This window comes from Solea senegalensis, linkage group LG20 (genome assembly GCF_019176455.1).
Source record: "Solea senegalensis isolate Sse05_10M linkage group LG20, IFAPA_SoseM_1, whole genome shotgun sequence".
NCBI classification, from domain to species: Eukaryota; Metazoa; Chordata; class Actinopteri; order Pleuronectiformes; family Soleidae; genus Solea; species Solea senegalensis.
In genome coordinates this window covers 12,174,853-12,197,791 of record NC_058039.1, presented here as the reverse complement: position 1 = coordinate 12,197,791, position 22,939 = coordinate 12,174,853, and the positions used below count along the sequence as shown (strand labels likewise).

General features: G+C 39.7%; 2 protein-coding genes and 1 long non-coding RNA gene across 3 annotated transcripts; 2 read left to right on the top strand and 1 right to left on the bottom strand.

Annotated features, from left to right (window-relative positions):
• Window positions 1-891: 891 nt before the first annotated feature.
• LOC122786773 (protein lin-28 homolog A-like) lies at window positions 892-7,990 on the top strand. The gene is made up of 4 exons (XM_044053249.1): window positions 892-1,021; window positions 1,168-1,346; window positions 2,669-2,847; window positions 6,400-7,990. Exons 1-4 carry the CDS (start codon window positions 1,012-1,014, stop codon window positions 6,557-6,559), a joined length of 528 nt encoding a protein of 175 aa, XP_043909184.1. The 5' UTR covers window positions 892-1,011; the 3' UTR covers window positions 6,560-7,990.
• LOC122786774 lies at window positions 1,358-2,400 on the bottom strand. The gene is made up of 3 exons (XR_006362485.1): window positions 1,864-2,400; window positions 1,538-1,693; window positions 1,358-1,457 (listed from the first exon to the last, which is right to left on the bottom strand). It is a non-coding gene; the product is annotated as an uncharacterized LOC122786774 (long non-coding RNA).
• Window positions 7,991-9,823: 1,833 nt separating the features above from the next.
• pdik1l (PDLIM1 interacting kinase 1 like) lies at window positions 9,824-22,848 on the top strand. The gene is made up of 3 exons (XM_044053216.1): window positions 9,824-9,986; window positions 13,960-14,255; window positions 17,650-22,848. The coding sequence occupies exons 2-3, from the start codon at window positions 13,971-13,973 to the stop codon at window positions 18,388-18,390; spliced, it is 1,026 nt and encodes a 341-aa protein (XP_043909151.1). The 5' UTR covers window positions 9,824-9,986; window positions 13,960-13,970; the 3' UTR covers window positions 18,391-22,848.
• The last annotated feature ends 91 nt before the right edge of the window (window positions 22,849-22,939 follow it).

Sequence of the window (22,939 nt, the reverse complement as noted above, 5' to 3'; positions counted from 1 at the left end):
CTCTGTGCACCAAAGTTCATAGAGAAAACCAGCATTTTTAGCTTGTGGAGACACAGGAGCTGCTGGTGAACTGCTGCCTCGTTTTGGTAAGTTTGTGTCACTTATTTAAATCAAAACAAATGACTTCAAATGCCAAAGTCACATAATGATATATCTGGAATCACTGTAGGAGGCGGCAGGTTCTGCTTCTGGTTTGGTGCTGAGGTGGATCACAGCAGTCCGGATGTTCTGTTGTGGGAGGGATTTGTGTCACAACACAACAGTGCATATAGATTAGTTATTGATCAGGTGTTATTGATTGATGTCCCTCAAGAGGAGGGGTGAAAGGTGAGCTGACACACACACACACAAACACTGTTTGTTAGTGGTTAAGTTACTAGGCATTAACCGATTATGGTTATAGTTAGAGATAACACGGTATGGTTAGGATGAGGTTAAGATTAGTCAGGAGTAGTTATGGTTATGGTTAGATTAAGTCTCTAAGAAATTAATGTAAGTCAATATAATATGTGTCTTTGTGGGTGTGTTTTCCCCTTTTCTGGCATAAACACTGACCTTGTCAGGACCAGTAGTCCTCATGGAGACCAAAACATGTTCCTAAATAAGCAGAACCTAATTTTTGAGGAACTATGGTTAAGTTTAAGGCTAAGATTTGGATTTTAATTGTGGGTAGATGAAGGTTAGGGTTAATCATTAAGTGGTTATGGTTAAGGTAAGGGGGTAAGGGTTTGTTGGGGCTGTCCTCATGAATGGAAGTCAATGCCGTGTCCAGTGTCCAATGCAGTGAGGTGGGGTGGGGGCAGTTATTAGAGGTAAGAGGGTCGGGGGGGGCTTGTTCTCATTGTGAAAGAAGAGAACAGGAGGAAGGACGCTTTCTCCTGGAGGACACACAGACACACACACACACAGGGACCTACCAGCAGCAGGGACAGAGTGTGGACGGATCATGGACTGGACTCATGTCATGTAACCTTCTATGCTGTGGAGCAGTTTGTGGGGAATCCTGTGACAATGACAGATGGTAAGAGAAATGCTGCTGAGACTGGGACTGAGACTGGGACTGGGACTGAGGCTGGGACTGAGACTGGGACTGAGACTAGGACTGAGACTGGGACTGATACTGGGACTGAGATTTAAATTATAATTTTAATAATTTGTCTGTTACAGGAGGAGGAGGATGTGTGCAGGGTGAGGAGGAGGAAGAGGAAGAGGAGGAGCAGACAGTTTTGTCCTGGGGCAGGGGAGTCTGTAAGTGGTTTAACGTGCGAATGGGTTTCGGCTTCCTGTCCATGAAGATCAGGGATGGATCTGCTCTGGAGCAGCCGCTCGACGTCTTTGTCCATCAGGTCAGCTCTGCTTTTTCTTTTTTCTTTTTTCTTTTTGCCCTTCTTTGTGAGTGTGGACAGACAGGTTTATTTTCATGTCCTCATAGGACATTTCTGTCTTCACTGCACCTCCTGTGTGGGGACAATACTAGTGTTAAAGCCACAATATGGATAAGAACATTCACCGAAAACTGAGGTAAAAACCCACTGACCTCATTCATTTAAGTGTTGCTCTGTTAGGCCAGAGGTCTCAAACTCGTGGCTCATGGACCACATGTGGCTCCCCCAATCAATTCCATGCAGCCAGCCACTTAATATCAGATCAACCGTAACTGCTGCCGCTCTTCCACTCACATACTGATGTGGATCTTAAAAGGTGCAGATTAGGGAGTTTACGGGTTCAAACTTTTCTCTTTAAAAGGGGTTAAAGGTTAAAGTGGAGATAACAAGGCTCATTCCTGTTGCCATCCAGCCCTGCTTCCTGCTATAAAGTCATCAAAGCATCAGGGAATAAACTCAGTCAGTGTCTCAGTCTCACCTCCCATGTGGAGCTTTTTGGCTGAGGCCCCTTCTCAAGTTTCTCCGTCCCAGTGTCGGTGTAAATCATCAGATGGAAGACAGCGGATGAGGCTGCTCCTCCACATGTCTGGTGTTGGGCTTCAGTTCAGCTCAGTTCAGTTCAGCAGAGGTTTGATGAAAAGTGAAACCAAAAAAATTGTAAAATTAGGTATAAAAACTGTGTACATGTTATATATTATGTTAATGTTATGTTAGTTTACTGACAGTTGTCATGATCACCTTTGTTTTGGTTCAACATTCATTCATGTGCAACTGCAACAACTAGTGGTGCTGAAGTATCACATATTGGATCTTTAAATACCAAACAAACAGCTACAGTCGGATCACCTTTTCAACTAACCAACCAACAAACTGATTGACTGAGCGGCTGATCGACCGGCTGACCAACCACCCAACCAACCAGCCATCCTAAAACTAACCAACCAACTGCTTAACCGACCAACCAAATTACCAAGCCACCAATCAACTGACCAATCAGACCAATCAACTAACTAATGAACCAACTGACCAACCAACCAACTGACTAAACAACCAACCCACCAAGCAACCGACTGACCAATTAACCGAGTGACTGACCACCCGACAAACCAACCAACCAGCTGACAACTAACCAACCAACCACCTAACTGACCAACTGATTGCCTAACCGACCCACTGACTAACGACCAATCAATTAACCAACTGACTAACTCACCAGCACCTCATCATGCTAGTGCAAAGATGAATAAGAGTGTCAGCAGCTTAATGTTGATAATTCTTCACAGAGTAAACTGCACATGGAGGGATTTCGCAGCCTCACAGAAGGAGAATCAGTGGAGTTCACCTTCAGAAAATCCTCTAAAGGACTGGAGTCTGTCACAGTAACTGGACCTGATGGAGCTCCGTGTTTGGGGAGTAAGAGAAAAGCCACAAGTTCACAGAAACTACGCACAAAGGCCAACAGGTGAGTCCTACACCTCCTGTATACCAGAAAGTTTGAATCATGTGACACACACACATATTCCGAGGTCACCAGACATGCAAATGTCATGTATTTGCAGCAGTTGCATCGCCCCCATGTTACACTCTTCTTATTACTGAACTCATTCACATTTTCTGCATTTGATATGTTTGTCTCATGAATGAGTGAATACGGGCACCAAATACAAACTGCCATTCATGTGAAATTTGCTCCACAAAAGGGTCTTTGAAGCTTTTTAAAGCATCTTAAATGGAGTCCGTCCAGATTTGACCATATTAATCATTGTTTGCAGTGATAAAAGTGACTCCTCGTCTTCCTGTCTGGATCTGATTACGTTCAGACGTCCAGACTTTTCTTCCTCTCGCTGCTTCCCGTATGTGAATCAAAGAGTTTGATTTGTAGACTGTGAGCCATTAAATTCCCTCACTGAAAAAAACCCCCACCGCATTATCACTGACAGTGCTTTCATTAAGTCCAGCTTCATTTATCACGGTGGCCACTGAGCAATGATAAAAATAATCCCACAGCTTCCTGTGTCGCTGCAGGTTTGATTGCACTCACATGTTTCCTTCACTGGATTTAGAGGAGAGAAAAAAAAGGCTCCTATTCGTTTAATTGATAACAGATGTAAGTGCCCAGGAGAGGTCAGAGGTCACCACCGCCATGGCAACAATGAGATGTGTTGTGCAAATGAGGCCTAGGGGGGGAGGAGGGGGCGGCGAACGAGCGGGAGGGGTTCAAAGGTCACAGGAGGATTGAAACAAAGGAGCTCCCGCTGCCACCAGCGTGGACAAGATGATCAATACTGAGGAGGAGGAGGAGGAGAGGAAGAAGTGGTGGTGAAAGGATCCAGGACTCAGTTTAGGTTTCATCCTTGTGACTAAAGATTTTGATTAACATTTTCTAGCTTTTTACAGATCAGAATCATAATCAGGTGTATAGCCAGGTAAAGTTTACACACTACTAGAACATTCACTCTGGTCAATGGTACACATATCAAGAGAGAGACAGATCAATAATGTGAGGAAGATTAAAATTATTTACATCCAAAACAAAAGTCAGTGCAACACGAGAACAGCAACCTGTCAAACAGAGAGTAACAATTCTCAGGGCAATGTCGAAAAAATAATCAAACAGCTTCATTAGTAATGGAAATGATTGTTAGTCTCATCCTCCATATACAACAGCATGAATGTACATACTCAGCACGTGATGACACGTTTTAAACCAGCACACATTTATGTAAGGCACAACAATTTGTGAAGCAAAAAATACACATATTTTACTTGAATTTAGATACTTTACTTGTCATGTAAAGATGCACAATATTAGCAACAGCGTTTATTTCTCGGGCTCATCGCGAAGTGCATTTAACAGAACACAAAAAGAGCTGTCAGTGCTGCGTTCATGGTCAGTGCTACTGCAAGGAATTTATTCAAGAATTACATAAGAAGAAATACATATATACCCTGAGGATGTATGAATCATCAGGCTGCAGTGAGTATTCTTCCGACTCTACCTCAACTAAGACGACAAAAAAATTGTACATCGCACTTATGACTAGCACTTCATAGTTTGATCTACCTGAAGCTCTTACTTACTTCTAGCTCTTATTTGTACCCAAATGTTTAAATGCACTTTTGTAAGTCGCTTTGGATAAAATCGTCTGCTAAATGACATGTAATGTAATGTAATGTAATGTATCAATCGAACAGCGTAATTAAAACTGCAGAAAAAAACATTTGTAAGCAAAAGGGAAAAAATATCTTAGGCTTGAGTACTTATGATATTTAGATATTTAATATCAGTATTCAAATCACTGATTCAGAGAGCAGATTCATTTTAGCTGAGTCATGTTGTGAGCTGTTTTCTTTTTGTGGGAGTAGAATATTTGTTAGACAGTTGGAGAATTATGTCTCAAAGGCGTCAGCACAAATGTGTTGTTTACAGCGTCGTCGTTTAAAAGGATGAATAAATCCTGTGTTTGCCTGAAATTAGTATCAGCATCAGGCACAGAAAAAAAGTGATATTGTGCCATCCCTAATTTTTATGGTGGACGTATTTTAATGTTCGTCATTGCATATTTATATTATATTATTCATTTTATAATTCAGAGTGTGTGTTGTGTGTGATCGGACAGGCAGTGATGAAAACCAGGGGTCGCTGGAAAAGACAGATTGTCCATAAACAAAGAAATCAATATTTAGTTTTTTGCCTAACGGTTAAGTGACCTGTGTCTCTGTGTGTCACACTGTTCACTGCCTTGGCCTCACTCGCCTTATTTATCTCACTCTCATTGATTTACTGATAAAGAAACAGTGGCCGAACAGGGAGGTGGCACGGTTTAGTCACAGCAGCTTAAACCTCTGTGAGGTTCATTGTAACAATACAATCATATTCATGCTATTATTCATTTTAATTACAAGCAGATTTTTACTATTATTATATGACTGAACACTTTGCATGATGTAATATACAGTATAGATAATATTTTGTGTATATTTTGTGTAGAAAATATAACCCACGATGACCTCGGCTGGAAACCGACCGTGATTTTAGCTGCTGGTCTACTGCTGCCTGTTTTTCCAGTTGAATGAAGCATTTGAAATAAAAAAGTGACAAACTCATGTGAAGTTATTACTGGAGGCAGCAGTGGATCAACAACTCTGGTGTGCTTGAGTTAACAACATCAGGTTTACCTTGTGAACTATCCCTTTAAATACAGTGAGACTAATTTACTTGCTCTTTATTGTAACAAAGTTCCTTTAGACTAAAGCACTAGATCTTTGTTAAAGCTCTACTGTGTCACCAAATCACTGTGTGTACTAATTTGATCACGGTTTGAATATAACAGACATTTCTTTATATTTAAAAGCAGCTTTTGTCAGACATATAATATACTTTCTTTATGTAAAAAATAACAAGTAATAATTTTAACAAGGATAAAGGAGTGTGTTTACAGGTAAAATCTCCTCACAGCTGTAAAAAAACTGTGGACTCAAAACTGAGAGTGTGCTGCCCTCTGGTGGTAGAAAACACTTTCACTGCAGATGATGGGAAATGAATGACATGTATATTAAAGTATATTAAACACATTTGTTTGATATTACTACTACTACTACTACTAATAATAATAATAACAATAATAAAAACAGGAAAGAGGCAAGGATTTTGGGTTGTGTGTTAGAGTGCTGCAATCAATGATTGTTTTCATATTCTGTTAATCTTTTGATTATTTTCTAGATTTTTTTAGACAAAATAAAGCTAAATAAAGGAAAAATAATTACGTTTAAAATGAAAGCTGATTAATCTGAGAACCTGCAACAAACAGTCAAACTGACTAATCAGCTGTCAAAATAGTCTGCGACTGTGAGTGAAGTTTATGAGCTTAGGTCATCTCAAGTGCTATTGAATATTATTTATCATTTACAGTTTACATTGGGATTTACCACTATTTAGTTTAGTTTAGTTACATTAGCACACAACTTTAAATGACATTTAATGACACTGTTGCTGCTCCTCTTGTCACTTCAGATGCTACAACTGTGCAGAAGTCGGTCATCACGCCAAACAATGTCAGGTGCCTCCTCAGCCAAAAAGGTGCCACTTCTGCCAGAGTGTTTCCCACATGGTGGCCAGTTGTCCAATCAAAGCACAACAACAGCAGAAGCCGCATCAGCAGCAGCATCAGTGATGAGAAGGGAACGTGACAACATGACAATGAATGTGTTGAGAAGCAAAGCCTTTGCTCGTCAACAGTGGTGCGGAAAATAAATGGCACAAAATTTGGAGGTGAGTTTTGACACTTAACTTGACATTTACACGGTGCTCAGTGAGTTACTCAGGGGAGGAAAAGAAACACGAAAGTTTAACATTGAACTGCCTCAGGACGGACTTTGTGGTGTTTTGAAGATCTGATGGTAAACAGTCACAGTTTACAGTGCTATTTTATACACACATTCTGATTTATTTAATCTAATTTTTTACACAGAATACCCTTCATATGGACTCTCTATAAACAATAGTGAATTATTTGAACTAAACAAATGTCTTGAGATATGTACACAAAAAACACTTATAAGACAATATTTGTGCTATAGTGCTATATTATCCACTTTCCTGTGGGAAAGAGCTTCTTTCAAATGACATCTTCCATTAGAAAGAACATTATTTCATCACACACACGTAAAGTATGACAGAAAAACAATTAGTGGTGAATTTTACATCTTAAATCTAAGTTGCCATTTCAGAATTTAAACTTATATGCAAGACCAGTATTGATTGTATGACAGGCTTTTGTCTGCATAACAGTATTTATCTTCAGGGAAGGTTCATACAGTATATCAGAGATTTACCTTCTCAGTTATTGTACTTGATGGATTGAGTTGAGACATAGACTTGTTTGGTTTTTGGTGAACAGGCTTAATGTACTGTACATAGATATGATTTTTTTTATATGAAGTATCCACCTCTCAGTTTTGTCTATGTATCTAGTTTAGGCCGGAAAATGTACAACTAAATTATGAAAAGGTTTTACCTCTTAAATGTCACAGTGTCTCCTGCAATTTTATTTCTTTGGAATTGTTTATTGACAATATAATTTTTGTCCAACTTTATTGTACTGTCAGCACAGTATTTCACTGCAAAGTGTTGTTTTATTGCCTTCATAGTAAACTCAGGGAGACCTTTGTCTTTATTTATTGCCAAATGAGCCTTGCAATATAGTTTTATCTGCCAGCGGTGACATAAAAAACAATCAACTATACATATCTTTTAGCATTAGAATTTGGCTAGAGGTTGTACTTTACTTTGATATTTCACCAAATGAACTATTTCAAGTACATACTAATAAAAAGCTGCACATTGAAGAACCAAACTTATTTTTGTAGCCATTTAGTCACCTAGGATACAGCCAAAAAGTCATAGCTATACTGGTTAGTTAACCAAACAGGGTAGAAAATGTTCAGGATATTTAGGTTCATACTTGAAATGCGCAGTTCATTATCTATAGTGCTAAAGAAATACTTAGTTCAGGTTAGCGCTAACTGTGCTGCACCTGTTAGCAGCTTGAGACACAGATTCTGTCTCTCACTGAAAACATGGCTGCCAGTTAGCGGGACACAAAGAAAAACAGATTTTAGCCACCTAAAAAAAAAAAATCCATTCTCCCACACCAAACTTCATAAAGAAAATCAAGCATTTTACATCACAGCAAAAGGTTGGTTATAAACTAGTGCTTCAATCAGTCAAGTTCAAACATGCCATTTTGTGGCTTTGGTGTTTATAAACTTTCCAAACTAGGTGGCAGTTTGGAAAGTTAAAAGTGCTGTTTTCTCAATGGATTTTGGTGTGGGAGAGTGAGCAATATACAAACTCCTGTATCCGGTCAAAATATACTGCACCAAAACTGCTGGGTCAGCTGTTACACTATAAAAAGTTCACAGGAGTATTATTATTATAATAATAATTTTATTTCTGTCTGTGCTAATAAATAAATAAATGTGAGTGCTTCATAGATGCATATTTGTTAGCTTAATCAAGCTAAGTAGCTGCTTCAACGTGTTAACAGCAACACTAAAGCAAAAATACACATATTTTACTTGAGATACTTTACTTGTCTTGTAAACATATTGTGAAATGAAGCAACAAAAACAGAATAAATAGCCAAATAATTAACAGAATATTATGTTGATTGTTTGTAAGTCTGCTAGTTGTTAGCTAACAGCTGTTAGCTCAAGCTACAGCTTCCTAGTGACATTTCCTCGAAGTCAGAAATTTGTCTGAATTTATTTTTTATTGTACATATTTGTTGTCTTTTTCATGGTATTAATATAATTATACTGTGCATAATAATGAGTAGAATTTTAGATTAATTAGCTTTTTTTTCCACATAAAAGGGGACCAGAGTTTATGTTAGCAGTGCTTTAGTATTGATCACCATCAAGGATCATTCAGTTCGTATTTTATTTGCTGTTTTTTTGTACATTTTGGTTCAATCTACCATTTAAAACACTCTAATGTTCCTCTGACTGTGTATTGTTTATTATTTCCTGTTTTACTTGTATATGAGAGAAGACAGAAATAGTCTTTTTCCTCTAATCTATACCAATCTACCTCAGGTGTGATCGTGGTTTGTGGACAGTGTGTTGAAAAAAACAGTTTTGTAAATATTGTTAGTTGTTTTGGGGCATGTGTTTATTTAAAGAGTTGTCACATTGTTGTGCTTATTGTTGCTGTGATTGTCATGTGAGATAATGAACCCAGTGGAAAGATTTTTTTTTTAAATTAAATCCACCATTTGTGTATTTCTAGTGATGTTAATGCAGGCAAAGAATGTTTTTGAGGTTGGCATAAGTTGAATTTTTACTCTTTAGTCAGGGTTTTATTGTTCCACTTTGCAAATTTACTGCAAATTTAATGCTTTGTGCTGAAAATGTTGACAATTAAAGATCCAAAGCAGAGTTTTGTGTTTGACTCCTGTATCTCCACTTTTCAATCTTGAAAAGGTGAAAAAATATAGTTGTCACCATGGCCACGCTTTGGACAAAAATGTCCAAACCTAAATGTCCAAACACTTTTATTTAGACATTTGTAGATTTAAATAATAGTGTGCAATAATAAGCATACAAGGAAATTGACATTCAACAATACAAGGTAAATATACACGTTATTTACATTTAGCATAGCATACACAGTATACATAGGTGGATTCATCATACAATAAAACAGCAATACACACATTTTACCTTCAACTTCTGCCAAATTAAGTTAATTTTACCGATATTTTACACACTGGACGTTTTGAATGAGCACATGATGGCAGCCTTTGGTGGGTTAAATGCAGAGTTCAAATTCACTATCACTAATTGGCGTGCGTGTGCAAAAATGACTGACGTTCGAGAAATTGCGAACCTTATTTTGAAATATGAAACAGGAAGTCATCTCATTCGGGCCACCGCTGCGCTGCGCTGCACAGCAGCTGCACGCGCTCACTTCCACTGTTTGACAAAACCTCCCCATTTAGACAGAGCGGAGCGGAGCGAGCTGAACGTGTGCGGCGGTAATGGCTGCCAGGGAGAGGGAGGAAGACAACAAATGAACCCCCGGGAAACGAGCTAAAGGTGAGAGCGAGAACATGTCAACACTGCGCCGCAGAGCCGCTGCCTCTTCCACCTATTTGCACCTTTGTGTCGGCTGCTTTGGAAACTCTTGGCTTAGCAGGTGTTCGTGTATGTATGTGTGCGCGTGTGCGCGCGCGCGAGAGTGTGTTTGGAGGAATCTGCTTGATGACACACACACACAAACACACGCCAGACAATAATCTGTCACTAGCATGCACGCCTCCTCCAGGCTCCAGATACAGGTCCACTGTGAACTTGCCCTGGTTTTAATGACATAAGCCTGGTGCATGTTCGGCTGAGAGCCGGAGTCTTTGTTAGCTGATGTTAACGGGATTGAGCTAACGTTAGCTCACCGACGAGACTGGGGCCAGGCCACTTAGCTGTTAGCCTGTTAGCCAATCAGCCAAGTGCATGTCTAATTATCCCCGTTAGCATGCTGGCTGCTATGACAGGAAGCTCCCACTTCAGACGTTCTGAATACGTTTAAATAAATCAAAATATGCCACTCTGTGGTTTCTCTACCTGAAAAATTAAGTTTTATTATTAGTGCAGTGAATGTGTGTACAATATGTACAGGGAGACAGGTGACAGTAAAGCTGCAGCAGGCTATTCAAATGTTGCTGTAGCTCTGACTTGTGTTTTTATATAAACTGGTCTGTTGGCATTTAAACGACAGCTGTTAGAGTCCTTTAAACTTTGGATTAGAATCATTAACTGATAGAAAGGTGAACATTTGCTGCTTAATAATAGAGCACTGCCATTGGAAATGGTTTGTATTGCTCGTCTATGAATGAGACATTTTGTTGACATACTGATGACTCATGTATATGTACATTAGGGCTACTTATTGACTTGAACTTTGAATATGAAATTTTGAATCAAACTTTTAAACTCACCTAAAATAATTATTAATATTTTTTATTGAAATATCGTATAAACCAATGAATATAAATAAATTCACGGATGTAGTGCACTTCCAGTCTCTTTAAAACACGTAAAAAAAATAATTGTGGCACATTTGTTTGATTTGTAGTTGATGCACAATAAAGATGTACATGTATGATGAAAATAATTTCTTCAATTTCTCATTTCTCAGCATTAAAAGGGTCCAGTGTGTAGATTTTATGAGGCTCTGTCAACAGAAGTTGACTACAATATTCATAGAATTATCCTTTAATATCCCTTTAAAAATCAAGAAGTACTTCAGAACTGTTGTGTTCTCAATTCTCTTCCTCCACAGATCCATCAATGGGATTTAAAGGGGACATATTATGCAAAATCAACTTTTTAACCATTTTAATACTTATATTTGGGACTCTGAAGGCCCTACCAGTCGCCAAAGTGTGGAAAAAGAATACTCAGTCATGTTTTCGTGGTCCCGCTTAGTGTAAGTATGGGCGATAAAACACGCAATGTTGAATTCCCTGCGCTTATGACGGCAGCATGCGCATTTCACCGCGAATGTTACCGCCCCATCAGTAAGTTTACTTCGAGAGCTCCACCTTAGCTCCACCTTGTCCCTGCGAGAGTGCAGGCGAGGGAGGAAGAGCGGTATTATGTCAACGCAGAGGGACAAGTGTGCTGTTCATGGCTGCACAGTGGAGCACAGTGTTTTACACAAACTTCCAGCCTCAGAGGATTTTATATATGAAGCTAATGTGCTGGATAAAGTCAGCACGTGTGTTCGTACCACTTCGCAACAGACTGTGGCCAGCAGTCGTTGATTTAGTCAGCGAACGTATTTCACTGACGTACAAACGCACACAGTTTTAAGAAAAGGTCAAATAGAGCTCATAACTGACCATTCTGACACGTCCTAATAAAAACATTTGTTCAGTACGTCCTCCATGACCGGAGCACAGACTCAGTCTGATACAGTCACATACAGGGCTGTTTATGCAGCTCGCCGCTGGCGATCAGGATACTTAGGGACAGCACCGCTGATTGCCACCGCTGATCGGGAGAGACGAGCTGCCTAAACTGCCGCTGTATGTGACTGATCGCCAGCTCCCGAGCATACAGTCACCGGTCTGATACAGTCACATACAGCGGCAGTTTATGACGCTTGCCGCCGGCAATCTGTGGTGGCGATCAGCGGTGGCGAGGTCTCCAGAGCACAGACTCTTTCTGATACAGTCACAGACGGCAGCAGTTTATTCAGCTCGCCGCGTGCTGCTGGCGATCAGCGGTGCTGTCCCTAAGTGTTCTTAACTGATTTACAGTTAGCGCTGTAAAGAGGACAAATCAGAAACCCCCTGTAAGAAGTGGGTGTGTGTTTGCCTGTGTCTCATTTGCATATAAAGGGACCACGCACAAAACCGAGCGTTCTGAAAGGGGCGGGTTTAGCAGGGTTATTGAACTGCTATGATGCTTCATCCTTATAGTATTTTGACCAAAGCACTGACATGTTCATTAGGGCACCAGGGAACTATTTTAATTGGGGAAATAGGGTATAATATGTCCCCTTTAAGTAGTTTTAACATGCATCCTGGAATATTCCAAATTCTATACATTGGTCCCTTCATGTTTTGATGATGTCATGTCATTTTGTATTTATTTATTTATAAGCAGTTGAATTACCTGCTTGTAAAACTAAGTAACAATTGTGTGTTTTGAGATGATGTGAAAATTCAGGTACATTAGAGGTATGTGTATCTTGGTGTAAACTCTGTAGCTGTTTGTTTGGTTTCAAAACATTCTACTAAAAATTGAAAGTAAACTCTATTGAAAATAAGAGTTTTTCTCTTTTGAGTTCAGTGACGAGGTGAAACTGTTAAAGGAAAACATTAAAGGATCTTCATGTTCTCATCTTATAGTCATGTTTTGATTGTTACCAAAGTTTCACGTTTTTTTCTTGTCCAGACTCAAATGGAGTTTTCAAACTTCTTTGTTTTTTAGGCGTTGTGTGTCCAGAACAGAATTCAGGCTTTATTAAATGAAAACTCACTAGTGTGGATGGAGCCTTAATGCTGATTTATTTAATAGGGTTTTGGAAGTGCAAATCTCTATACATTGTGGTGCAACTAACGATTGTTTTTATAATTGATTGATTGATTGATGATTGTTGTTGATTATTTTCTTGATTATTCAGTTAGATGTTTGGTCCATAAGGTGACATAAAATGTCAATTGCTCTTTACCAAACTGATTTCTCTGATAAGTGGAGCAATAAACCAGAAAATATTAATTTTGATTAGTTTTATCAAATGATACAATCCAAAGTGATTATCAATGTGATGTTCAGATGGGTTGTCAAGGGAGAGGACGGCAGTCTCCATCTCAGAGGTTCCTGTTCCTTCATGTCCTTTCCATCTTTTTTATTGATCACTGTAGATGATAATCCATCTTATAAAGACACTGTTTTTTGCTGCTTTGTCAGTTGAGGAGGTAGTGGCACTGTTGTCAATGCTTATTGATACTTTGATACTAACCAATGAGAAACTGGTGCTTGTTAAGTGCAGATTATTCATACTTATCCCTAGTAGTGATATAGTGATTTATATTCTGGCATGATTTTTTTCCTCGCTATCCATTATTAAATGTGACCGTTTGTGACCACAATTTCTTAACTTAAATAAGCGTTTATTGGTCTGTCTTTCCAATCTGCATTTTAGCTCTGCTCTGCTGTGGATTTTAAATAAAAATAATGTATGAATTTAACATTGGAAACCAACATTTCAGTAAAAATTTAAACCTTTTCCAGATCATTTTTTGTATGAAATTGCAAAGTTTAGGTGCATTTTTTGCAGTATCTATCAAGTTTGACAGAATAAAATATAAACTTAAATAAGTAATAATTTGCTTTATTATTTAAATAATCAGCCAATGCAGATTATATCAAAATGGCAAAAATGGCCCACATCACGTCCAATCCTGGCTTTGTAACAATACTCACCGATGCTTTGCTGATTCCTTTAAATTCTCTCACTATTGGTTCAAGGTCAATCTGACATGGCCATGTTGTTTCTCCACAGTGAGGACTAGGATGGTAAGCAGTCAGCCGAAGTACGAGCTGATCCAGGAGGTGGGGCGCGGCAGTTACGGCGTGGTTTATGAGGCAGTGGTGAAACGTACGGGGGCCCGTGTGGCCGTGAAGAAGATCCGCTGCCACTCTCCAGAGAATGTGGAACTGGCCCTGCGGGAGTTCTGGGCCCTCAGCAGCATCCAAAGCCAGCACCCGAACGTCATCCACCTGGAGGAGTGTATCCTGCAGCGGGACCAGCTGGCCCAGAGAATGAACCATGGTTCCAGCTCTCCGCTCTACCTGGAGGTAAGGACAAGGACTTCACTTGATAGTAGTTCGAAGTTACACAGATGTATTGGCAAGTTTTGTTGAAGTTTGATTGGATGAGGTATCCCTATACCAAAGTCCATAGAGAAAATCGCTGCATTTACATCACAACACACTGGAGTTGTTGATCCTATGCTGCCTCCTCCATTTAGTTCAAACTTGTTATTTTGTTACTTTGGTGTTTGAAATCCTTCCTTCAGATTTCATTAAACATACACAAATTCACCAAATGAGGCAGCTGTAGACCAGCAATTTCTGTGTCCCCTGATTTTGTCAATGGACAAATGGTGTGGTAGAGAGAACAGTTTGCTAATTTCAGATTTTATTAGGGGTGCTACTTTCATTAAGAGGCTAAAACCTTTTTTCAGTTGGCAGACATGGTTTTCAACCATGGTTTTCAACCATGTCTGAAGCTGGTTCTAAGTCAGTGCTGACAATGTGTCAGTACTGAATTGTTTGTATTTGTCAACTCATGTTACTTCTTTAGCTGGTAAATGCATCCTGAGACACATCAACAGACTTTAGTATCTCCAACAGTGTAGTGCTTTCCGAGCAGGTGTGGCTTTGTAGTAATTCGGGAGGAACAACCAGTCTGTCAAGTAGTGAAGAATAACAGTGAGCAGATAAAATTAAATAATTATCATTCAAATCAAACAAAAACATTCTAGACGCCGATTATCACAGCTCTTGCAGTTCAAAACAATTTAAAAGCATTAGAAATATTTTTTTTATAGACTAATGTTCATTTAAAGGATAGGTTGAGTTCATCTTATGTGGAAAATAAACTTAAAACCCTCCAGAAACTTTCACTTTAAAGCCCTTGACAACAAACATCAGATAACCTTATGTTATTTAATGGTGATCTGCCCATTCAACACCCTCCAGTTATGGCATTGTTTCCGTCAGGGGTGGTTATATAAAATCTGGAGAGGTCCAGATAAAGAAAACTTCCTCAAACTGAGTTCTGGAACGTCATGGTGTCTAACAACTGGTGTTGGTAACCCTACCCCTAAGCATGATTGCTGGAGTAATGCTGCTTGATGGCTAGTGAGAATGCGACAGGGCTTTTTTAAAACTCCTGCAAAATTCATCGTATTGTCCTAAAAATAGGGCTTTTTAAAGTAGGGCTGCAACTGATCATTTTCATACCGATTAGTCTGTCAATTATTTTCTCAATTAATTGAGTACCCGCTTGGACCATAAACTGCCTGAAAAATCCTCAAAATTAACTTTTTTTCTCAGCGATCCAAAATTATTTGCCACCCCAAGGTCATAGATGCACCACAAAATTTTTAAATTTTCTTGAACATTTTTCAGTTTAATAATTGAGTATTTGTGCTTATTCCTAGTTGGGAAGAGCTGGAAGTTTTGTTGTGGCAGCCAACAACAAAAATGATCCAACCAGGATCATTGTTGTTGGCTGCCATGTCAGGTTCGAGTAGGGGTGTGTGTGGGGTGAGGGTGGGTGGAGGACGTCCCTCCCCCATCAAAATGCCTGCAGCCTCTCAGACTCTGCCAGTTCTTGATTATAGCCTCTCATGAACACGCAGAGCTATTGTCAAACCTTTCATTCAGTTTTCTGCAATGCTAGCGTTGGCCACTTTCCCAGAATCCCTTTATTACAGCTCTCTACCCCCCGCTTCCCCCTATTGCTCTGTGGCGTTCCAGCACATGCTCACAGAATAACATATGATAATAGAGCAGAATTATCTGACCACAAACTGAGGGATAATTTGCACCCATTCATTCTGTGTAGTGGATGCTTTGATGATTGGCCTATTGAAAACCCTGAGGCCGTTTTACCAAAACCTGGGTTTTCTGCAAGGAATTGTTTAATACTCCAGATTCTGAATGGGCTTGGATTATCTGAGTCCAAACTGAACTCAACAGACTTTAGGTCTGACCCCCTGACCTGAATCACTATAGTCACAACGTGTGGGCTCCAAAAGTTGGTATTTAATATGCTGTGTTTATATTTAACACAGATTTTTTCATTTCATTCGTTTTTTTACAAATCAGGGCAGCCAATGGCCGAAATTGTATGCAAATGGTTTTTTTTTGGCCCGTTTCTTTAGCTGATTTTCTTTTCTTCCTCCTTTTTGATGAAGTAACACATGAAGTAAATATTAAATACAAGACACAGGTCATCAAAAAACAAACACAAACATTTACTTTTGGATGAAAAAATTAGGTTTCTTTAACCTTAGCAAGATTGATCAACTTTTTGAGAACAAAAATGCATCATTTGTGGAAAAAACAACAACCCAGAGGTGAGAAAGGAATCCGTCACTCTCCTTGAGACATGCTGTCTAAAACCATGTGAGGTCTCGTGGCATGTAAACAAACACCTGAGTGAAACGAACACTACAACTGTCATCCCTATATTTAGACCACCAAACCACGCATTTACTTGTAAAAAAAAAAAACATTCTTTCCTCTTCATCTGACATGTCAGACATGTCTGATGCCTGTCTCAATGCTATTTTCTCCCTGAACAGTCAATATCCCTCAAAACAATGTCAGAAACACAACACTTTCTATACCAGTTTCAAAGTAAAATCACTTGTGTTTCAGTTGTTTTTTCAAGGCTTTTATTGTGAAATAGTCATGGCATTTTGTTCACTAAAGAGGTCCATTAAATTGTTTTGTTTTATTTATTAAGAGGCAACCTAATTTAAAACAGCCACCAACACACTTCCTGTGCAGCAGCAGATGGTTATCATCATTCTTGGTCTTTTTCTTGTGAGTGGTTACACACATTTCCTCCCTAAAGTTCCCTCTGTGCATAAGTTATAATTGGATTCTTTTCCCATCTTAAAATTACAGAAACAAACATTTCTTGATTGTTTTTATACTTACAATTTTAGACAATTATGAAAAATGTCAATTCGTTTCCAAAACGAATTAGAAGACATGAGTCAAATGTCGATTATCAAAACAGATGGCAATTTGTTTTGTAGTCGGTTACAAATAAATTAATCAGTTAATTAGTTTCATGTTGAATTCATATTTGAATTATTTTCTTGATTAATTGATTCATTTTTCAGTCCGTGAAATGACAGAAAATGTTAAAAATATGATGATCATTGTTTCCTAAACCTCAAAATAATGATGTTCTTAAATGTCTTGCTTTGTTTACAATATAAAATTATTCAGTTTTAATGATTTCTTTGTTACATGGAGCAGAAAAAACAGTGAATATTCACATTTAAGCAGCAGATAAATCAGAGTTTGGAATTAATTTAGTAATTGTCTAATCATTGATTAATTGTTGTAGCCCTATCCTTTTACTCTCCATATATTTCTCTATGAGTTCATTTGACCTTTGCCCTTCGTTTAATCTGGTCTTTCTCTCTCCGTGTGTCTGATGCAGCTGGTGGAGACATCTCTTAAAGGCGAGATCACCTTTGACCCCTGCTGTGCCTACTACTTGTGGTTCGTCATGGACTTCTGTGACGGGGGTGACATGAACGCCTACCTTCTGTCCCGCAAGCCCAGTCGCAAGACCAACACCAGCTTCATGCTGCAGCTGGGCAGCGCCTTGGCCTTCCTGCACCGCAACCAGATCATACACCGCGACCTCAAACCAGACAACATCCTCATCTCCCAGGCTTGCACGCCGACCGGCTCATCCGAGCCCACACTAAAGGTGGCCGACTTCGGCCTGAGCAAAGTCTGCTCCACCTCTGGGCTCAACCCAGAGGAGCCGGCCAGCGTCAACAAGTGCTTCCTGTCCACGGCTTGTGGAACAGACTTCTACATGGCCCCAGAGGTTTGGGAGGGTCACTACACGGCCAAGGCGGATATCTTTGCCCTGGGGGTGATTATCTGGGCCATGGTGGAGCGCATCACGTTTGTGGATGTGGAAACTCAGAAGGAGCTGCTGGGGAGCTATGTGCAGCAGGGCACAGAGATTGTACCTCTAGGCGAGGCCCTGCTGGAGAACCCAAAGATGGAGCTGCTAATCCCCGCCAGGAAAAAGAGCATGAACAGCCACATGAAGCAGCTGATCAGGGAGATGTTGTCGGCCAACCCTCAGGAACGGCCCGACGCCTTTGAACTGGAGCTCAGACTGGTCCGTATTGCCTGCAGAGAGCTGGACTGGGACACGTGATGGACAGGGCGGCGGCGCCACAGACTCAGCCGATGAAGCACATGTACACATCTCATCTGCTACTGTTGACCTCGATGGTTCATGGAGGATTGTTTTGTAACAAGGGAACAATCACTAGAATAGTCATTCTTTGTGTCATGGCTTAAAACCTCATCCACTTTCCAAGTGCATACACTCTTCACTAGTTAGTTTTGTTTTCATAATGAAAAGGATAAATGTGACAACTTCTGCTGCTCCTGCTCCTCAACACTGCAGCTGAGGCTCAGGCTAATCACATCACAGCTTCCCCTTTTCCTCACTGGAGCGTGAGCAGAGAGCAGGACAACCCCAAACGTCCTATTATAAAGTTGAAAGTCTCACAGCGCTCTTCCATTATACTCTTCTAGCACTACTTGGCTCGACTCGTTTTTTGCCTTTCCATCAGTGAGGGTACCTGGTGCTTTTTTTTTAATGGGACCTGCTCTGAAAAAATCCTGAAAATGTGTTAACCACTAATTTAGCAAGGACATTTCTAAAATTTATTTAACAGAAGTCTGGTGTATTTAGCGACATAACCGCGGGATCACAACCCGTTCAGCCGTATTTCAGTTCAGTGACTGTGTCAGACGGAGTCTGTGCTCCGGTCATGCAGGAAGTACTGAACCATTCTGTGATCAAATCTTTTTATTTAAGCTTGATGTTTCAGTTAAAAACGACTGCTTTGACTTGTTTGTGTCACTTATAAAACAACGTCACGGCAGTCTCGTGCAGCCGTGCTGTGAAGACCCCGTCCTCGTTGAGGAGGTGCTATGAACGACGTGACTGATACCAGGCCGAGTAGAGCCGAGTAGTGCTAGAACTGTGTAATGGGAAAGCGCCATACAGGTTTGTCTACACATACCCTCCTGGACTCGGTGCTAAGTCGTAACACATGCAATATGAGACACAATCCTGTGATTTTTTACAGTCTACTTTTATCCAAAGGGACAATATTTAAACCTCAGTGTGTAGAATGTTGTGAAGCCACTCGCGGCTGTGACAGCTCTTGACTCTCAGAGGGATTTCTGCACTGGTCATCTCCACCAGCATCGACACTTATGTCCAGATCCGACTCTGTTTTGGCATCAAATGCAGATATGCACTGAATGCTCAGGTAAAAACAAACACAACAGCGTGATGGTATTTGTAGACAAACTTGGCACGGACGGGGTCAGTCCTGCTCTGTGGTCTTTGAGTGGAAGAATATACTCAACTACAGTGAAGGAAAATAACTTGTTTTTTTTCTGTTGGTCATGTTGGGTGGAGGACGTTTTATCAGTGTCCGTCCTGCAAGTCCTTCTCGTTGGCATTTGTACGCTGTCCCTGATGCAAACACTAAGATAAGTGGATTAGTCTGAGACACACCCTTAACCACTAGAATGTATGATGGTTAAAGACCTTTGTCTGTAGAGTGATTGTTGTGAGAAGGAGAGCCAAGCTTAGAAATCTTTCACTGATTCAGCGAGCTCATGTTCAGGCTTTATTTTCATAGTTTTGGTCATTACTCCCATTCATGATGATGATGCTTGGGTTATTTTTGCTAAATGTATAAACTACAAATTAAAAATGTTAACTGAAGTAGGGCTGCAATCATTAATCAATACTAAATTAACAACTATATTTAACTGTTTTTTCAGTTGCTTAAATGTGAATATTTTCTAGTTTCTTTGCTCTATTTAACAAAAAGGGTTAAAAAAGGTTTGGGAAACAGAATCACCATTTTTCAACAGTTTCTAATATTTTATGGACAAAATAATCGAATAATGGTGAAAATAATCAAACGATCAATAGATTATGAAGATAATCATTAGTTGCAGCCCTAAGTGAAATAAAATTTCAGACTAAATGGCGTGTAGTGACAAATATACACAGAAACCTCTGCATTACACGATAAGAAAAAACCCTCAGCCTTTAGTTGGGATATTTCTCTAATTTGACCCTCATCTGATTCTGAATGTGTTTGTGTTTTGTTGGAACAAAACAAGGCTTTTATTGACTGCCAGTGAGTCGAGTATTGAAAGTGAAACTTATCTCAAACTTGGACATAACAACACAACATGAAGGCTTAATTTATGCTCATATTAGAAGCATTTTGCACAATGTACAGAGCTTTTTCACAGCTTTTCTAAAAGCTTAATTCTGTGTGGTATGTGCTCCTTCTCTTAAATATCATGATTATGTGGTAACACGTGACCTCAGAGCTTACATTTCTTGTTTGCAGCAGGTGGAACGCAAACATTCCCTGCAGTTGAGACAATTTCGTAATTTCGTAAAGCGACAGATGATGAAAAAAGCAGCCTTTTTAAACCACTCCCCTTCCTGCACCAAAGTTCGTAGAGAAAATCAACAATTTTACATTGTGCCTCACAGGACTTGTACATCCACTGCTGCCGCCATCACTGAGTTCAAAAGTGTCATTTTGTGACAGAAATGTTTTGAAATCCTGTTTTTGGATTTACCTAAGTGACACGACCTAAATGGAATGAGGCCGCAGTGGATAAGCCGCTCCTGTTTCCCTGTGAGCTAAAAATGCTGGTTTTCTCTATGTACTTTGGTGCTGGAGAGGAGACACTTTACAAACTTCAGTTTAATGATGAGATAAAGTCAATGTAAGCAGCTGTAGATTTAATAAGTTGAGCCTTTATTTGAAACCTGAACCATCACATTAATGTGGTGAAATGAGGAAGTGAATCCAGTATTTTGAAGATGTGGTTTTTTTAAAAAAAAAATCAGCTGCCGTTTACTCCTTTTTTTTTCTCCATGTCCCTGAAGGTTAATGCAATTAGATCTTATCTGGTTCACAACTATGAAAATAAAGCCCAAATCACAGTAAATAATATCAAAAATAACAAACGGACAAGTTTCTATGTTGCCTGAACATAAATTGAATTATCTGAAAAGGTGAGCTGCTTAATTTAAAAAGGAGCAGTGACATGAATTTTCACTTCTGAGGCCATTTATACGTGACAGCACTTTGATTGTGGGGTTTTATATTTAGTCCCACTAAGTACAGTCGTATGGAGGAGCACCGTGAGGCTGGACTGGTTGTGATAACCGCGTTGCTATTTGTTTATCTCACTAACACAATATCAGCCAACAGTCTACTTATGCGTGCGGCGTCTCTCACCTTCAGGGAAGAAACGATCGCACAATCCTCCACGGGCCAAATCATCCCATTTTCTTTCATTTTTTTATTTATTTATTTCCTTCTTTGACACAATACAGTTGTGTTTAACTTGATCTCCTTTGACTGTGTCACTGCTCCAGGTTTCCTCAGGCTCTGGATCTTACAGTAATCCCTTTCTTCATGCTTCCGACAGGCTAATTCTAAGCCTATTAAGTTGTTGCAGCACTTGGCAGAGGATCAGGCCAGGGACTCGCTTTTTCTTTTTTCTTTTTTTTTGGTTGCCTTTCAGTTCGTACATAAATTGTGCACTTTTGCAAATTTGAGGAACACCAGAAAAACCAAACAATCTTGGCTTCTTGGCTGCACTCAAACTCTGGCAGAAGATCAAATTTCCCTCGACTCGTTGCCAACATGTGTCTGAAATACCTCCTTAAATTCTCCCTGTGGCTGTAATCGTTTTTATTTCCTGTCATGATGCGATTAGGATTTGCCTTATTTCACAGAAAGTCGATGAAATACCAACTCGACAAAGTGCTTTGAAACCACAAATCAGTATTGAAACACTTGCCTTTATTACAGGACGTCTACGCTGCTGTTCAGCTTCAAGAATGTTTGCATTTGTGGCTTCTTTTTTTTTTTTCTTAATATGTGAGCAGCAAAGTTTGGATTTAAAGTAGGTCACCCATATCCTCAGAGCAGAGCATGATGGGTAGAGCCACTTCCAGCTAGAACTCTACCTTGTACCGTTTCGAACCACAAGGGTGGGCACTTGGTTTCTTTTTGAGGTTTGCCAAACAAATGCTACGTCTCTGGTTTCATGAGATTTCACCCTTTTTTGATTTTTGTTGAATTATTGAATAATTTTGCACATGTGTAAATACTGTATAGGACGAACGGGGCTTGATGTACGTTTATTTTTGAGTGGACTTGCTCTGTTTTTAAGAGCGCGACTCGTTTGTAAATTGCTGTGATGGATTCAGTTTTCCTTCCGCTCGTCATCGTCGCGCTTCAGTTTTACGTCAATCATCGGAAAGATGTGATCTGTTCACAGGGTAAATGTCAAGTGTGCTAGTGATAACTGTGTGTTTTGCATTTGGACTATTGTTTGTGGTTTTTGTGTAAGCTAAGCTAAGCTGGTATTCATCTTGTCTGGTACTGGACTATCAGGAAATGGAACTGGATTCTTCATTTAAAACCCACCTCTGTATGTAAGACCTGATCCAGGACCGTCATACAATGAACCTGGCACTTGGACATTTCAGTCACTGTGTGGCTCATTAAGTTTGTTACATTAAAAATGTTGAAAATGAGAACTCCACTGATCAACTGGTTTGTTTTTGTAATGTGTGATTGAGCTCATGCCAGGTTCCAGTCCAGTTCCAGGTTGAGGGCTGGGGTATCCCT

Bases quoted from the DNA above. Each gene is read 5' to 3' on its own strand.
- LOC122786773 (XM_044053249.1), top strand. The intron at 1,347-2,668 runs GTCAGCTCTGCT...AATTCTTCACAG, and splicing joins TCGACGTCTTTGTCCATCAG to AGTAAACTGCACATGGAGGG. The intron at 2,848-6,399 runs GTGAGTCCTACA...TTGTCACTTCAG, and splicing joins CTACGCACAAAGGCCAACAG to ATGCTACAACTGTGCAGAAG.
- pdik1l (XM_044053216.1), top strand. From the start codon at position 13,971: ATGGTAAGCAGTCAGCCGAAGTACGAGCTGATCCAGGAGGTGGGGCGC. The intron at 14,256-17,649 runs GTAAGGACAAGG...TGTCTGATGCAG, and splicing joins GCTCTCCGCTCTACCTGGAG to CTGGTGGAGACATCTCTTAA.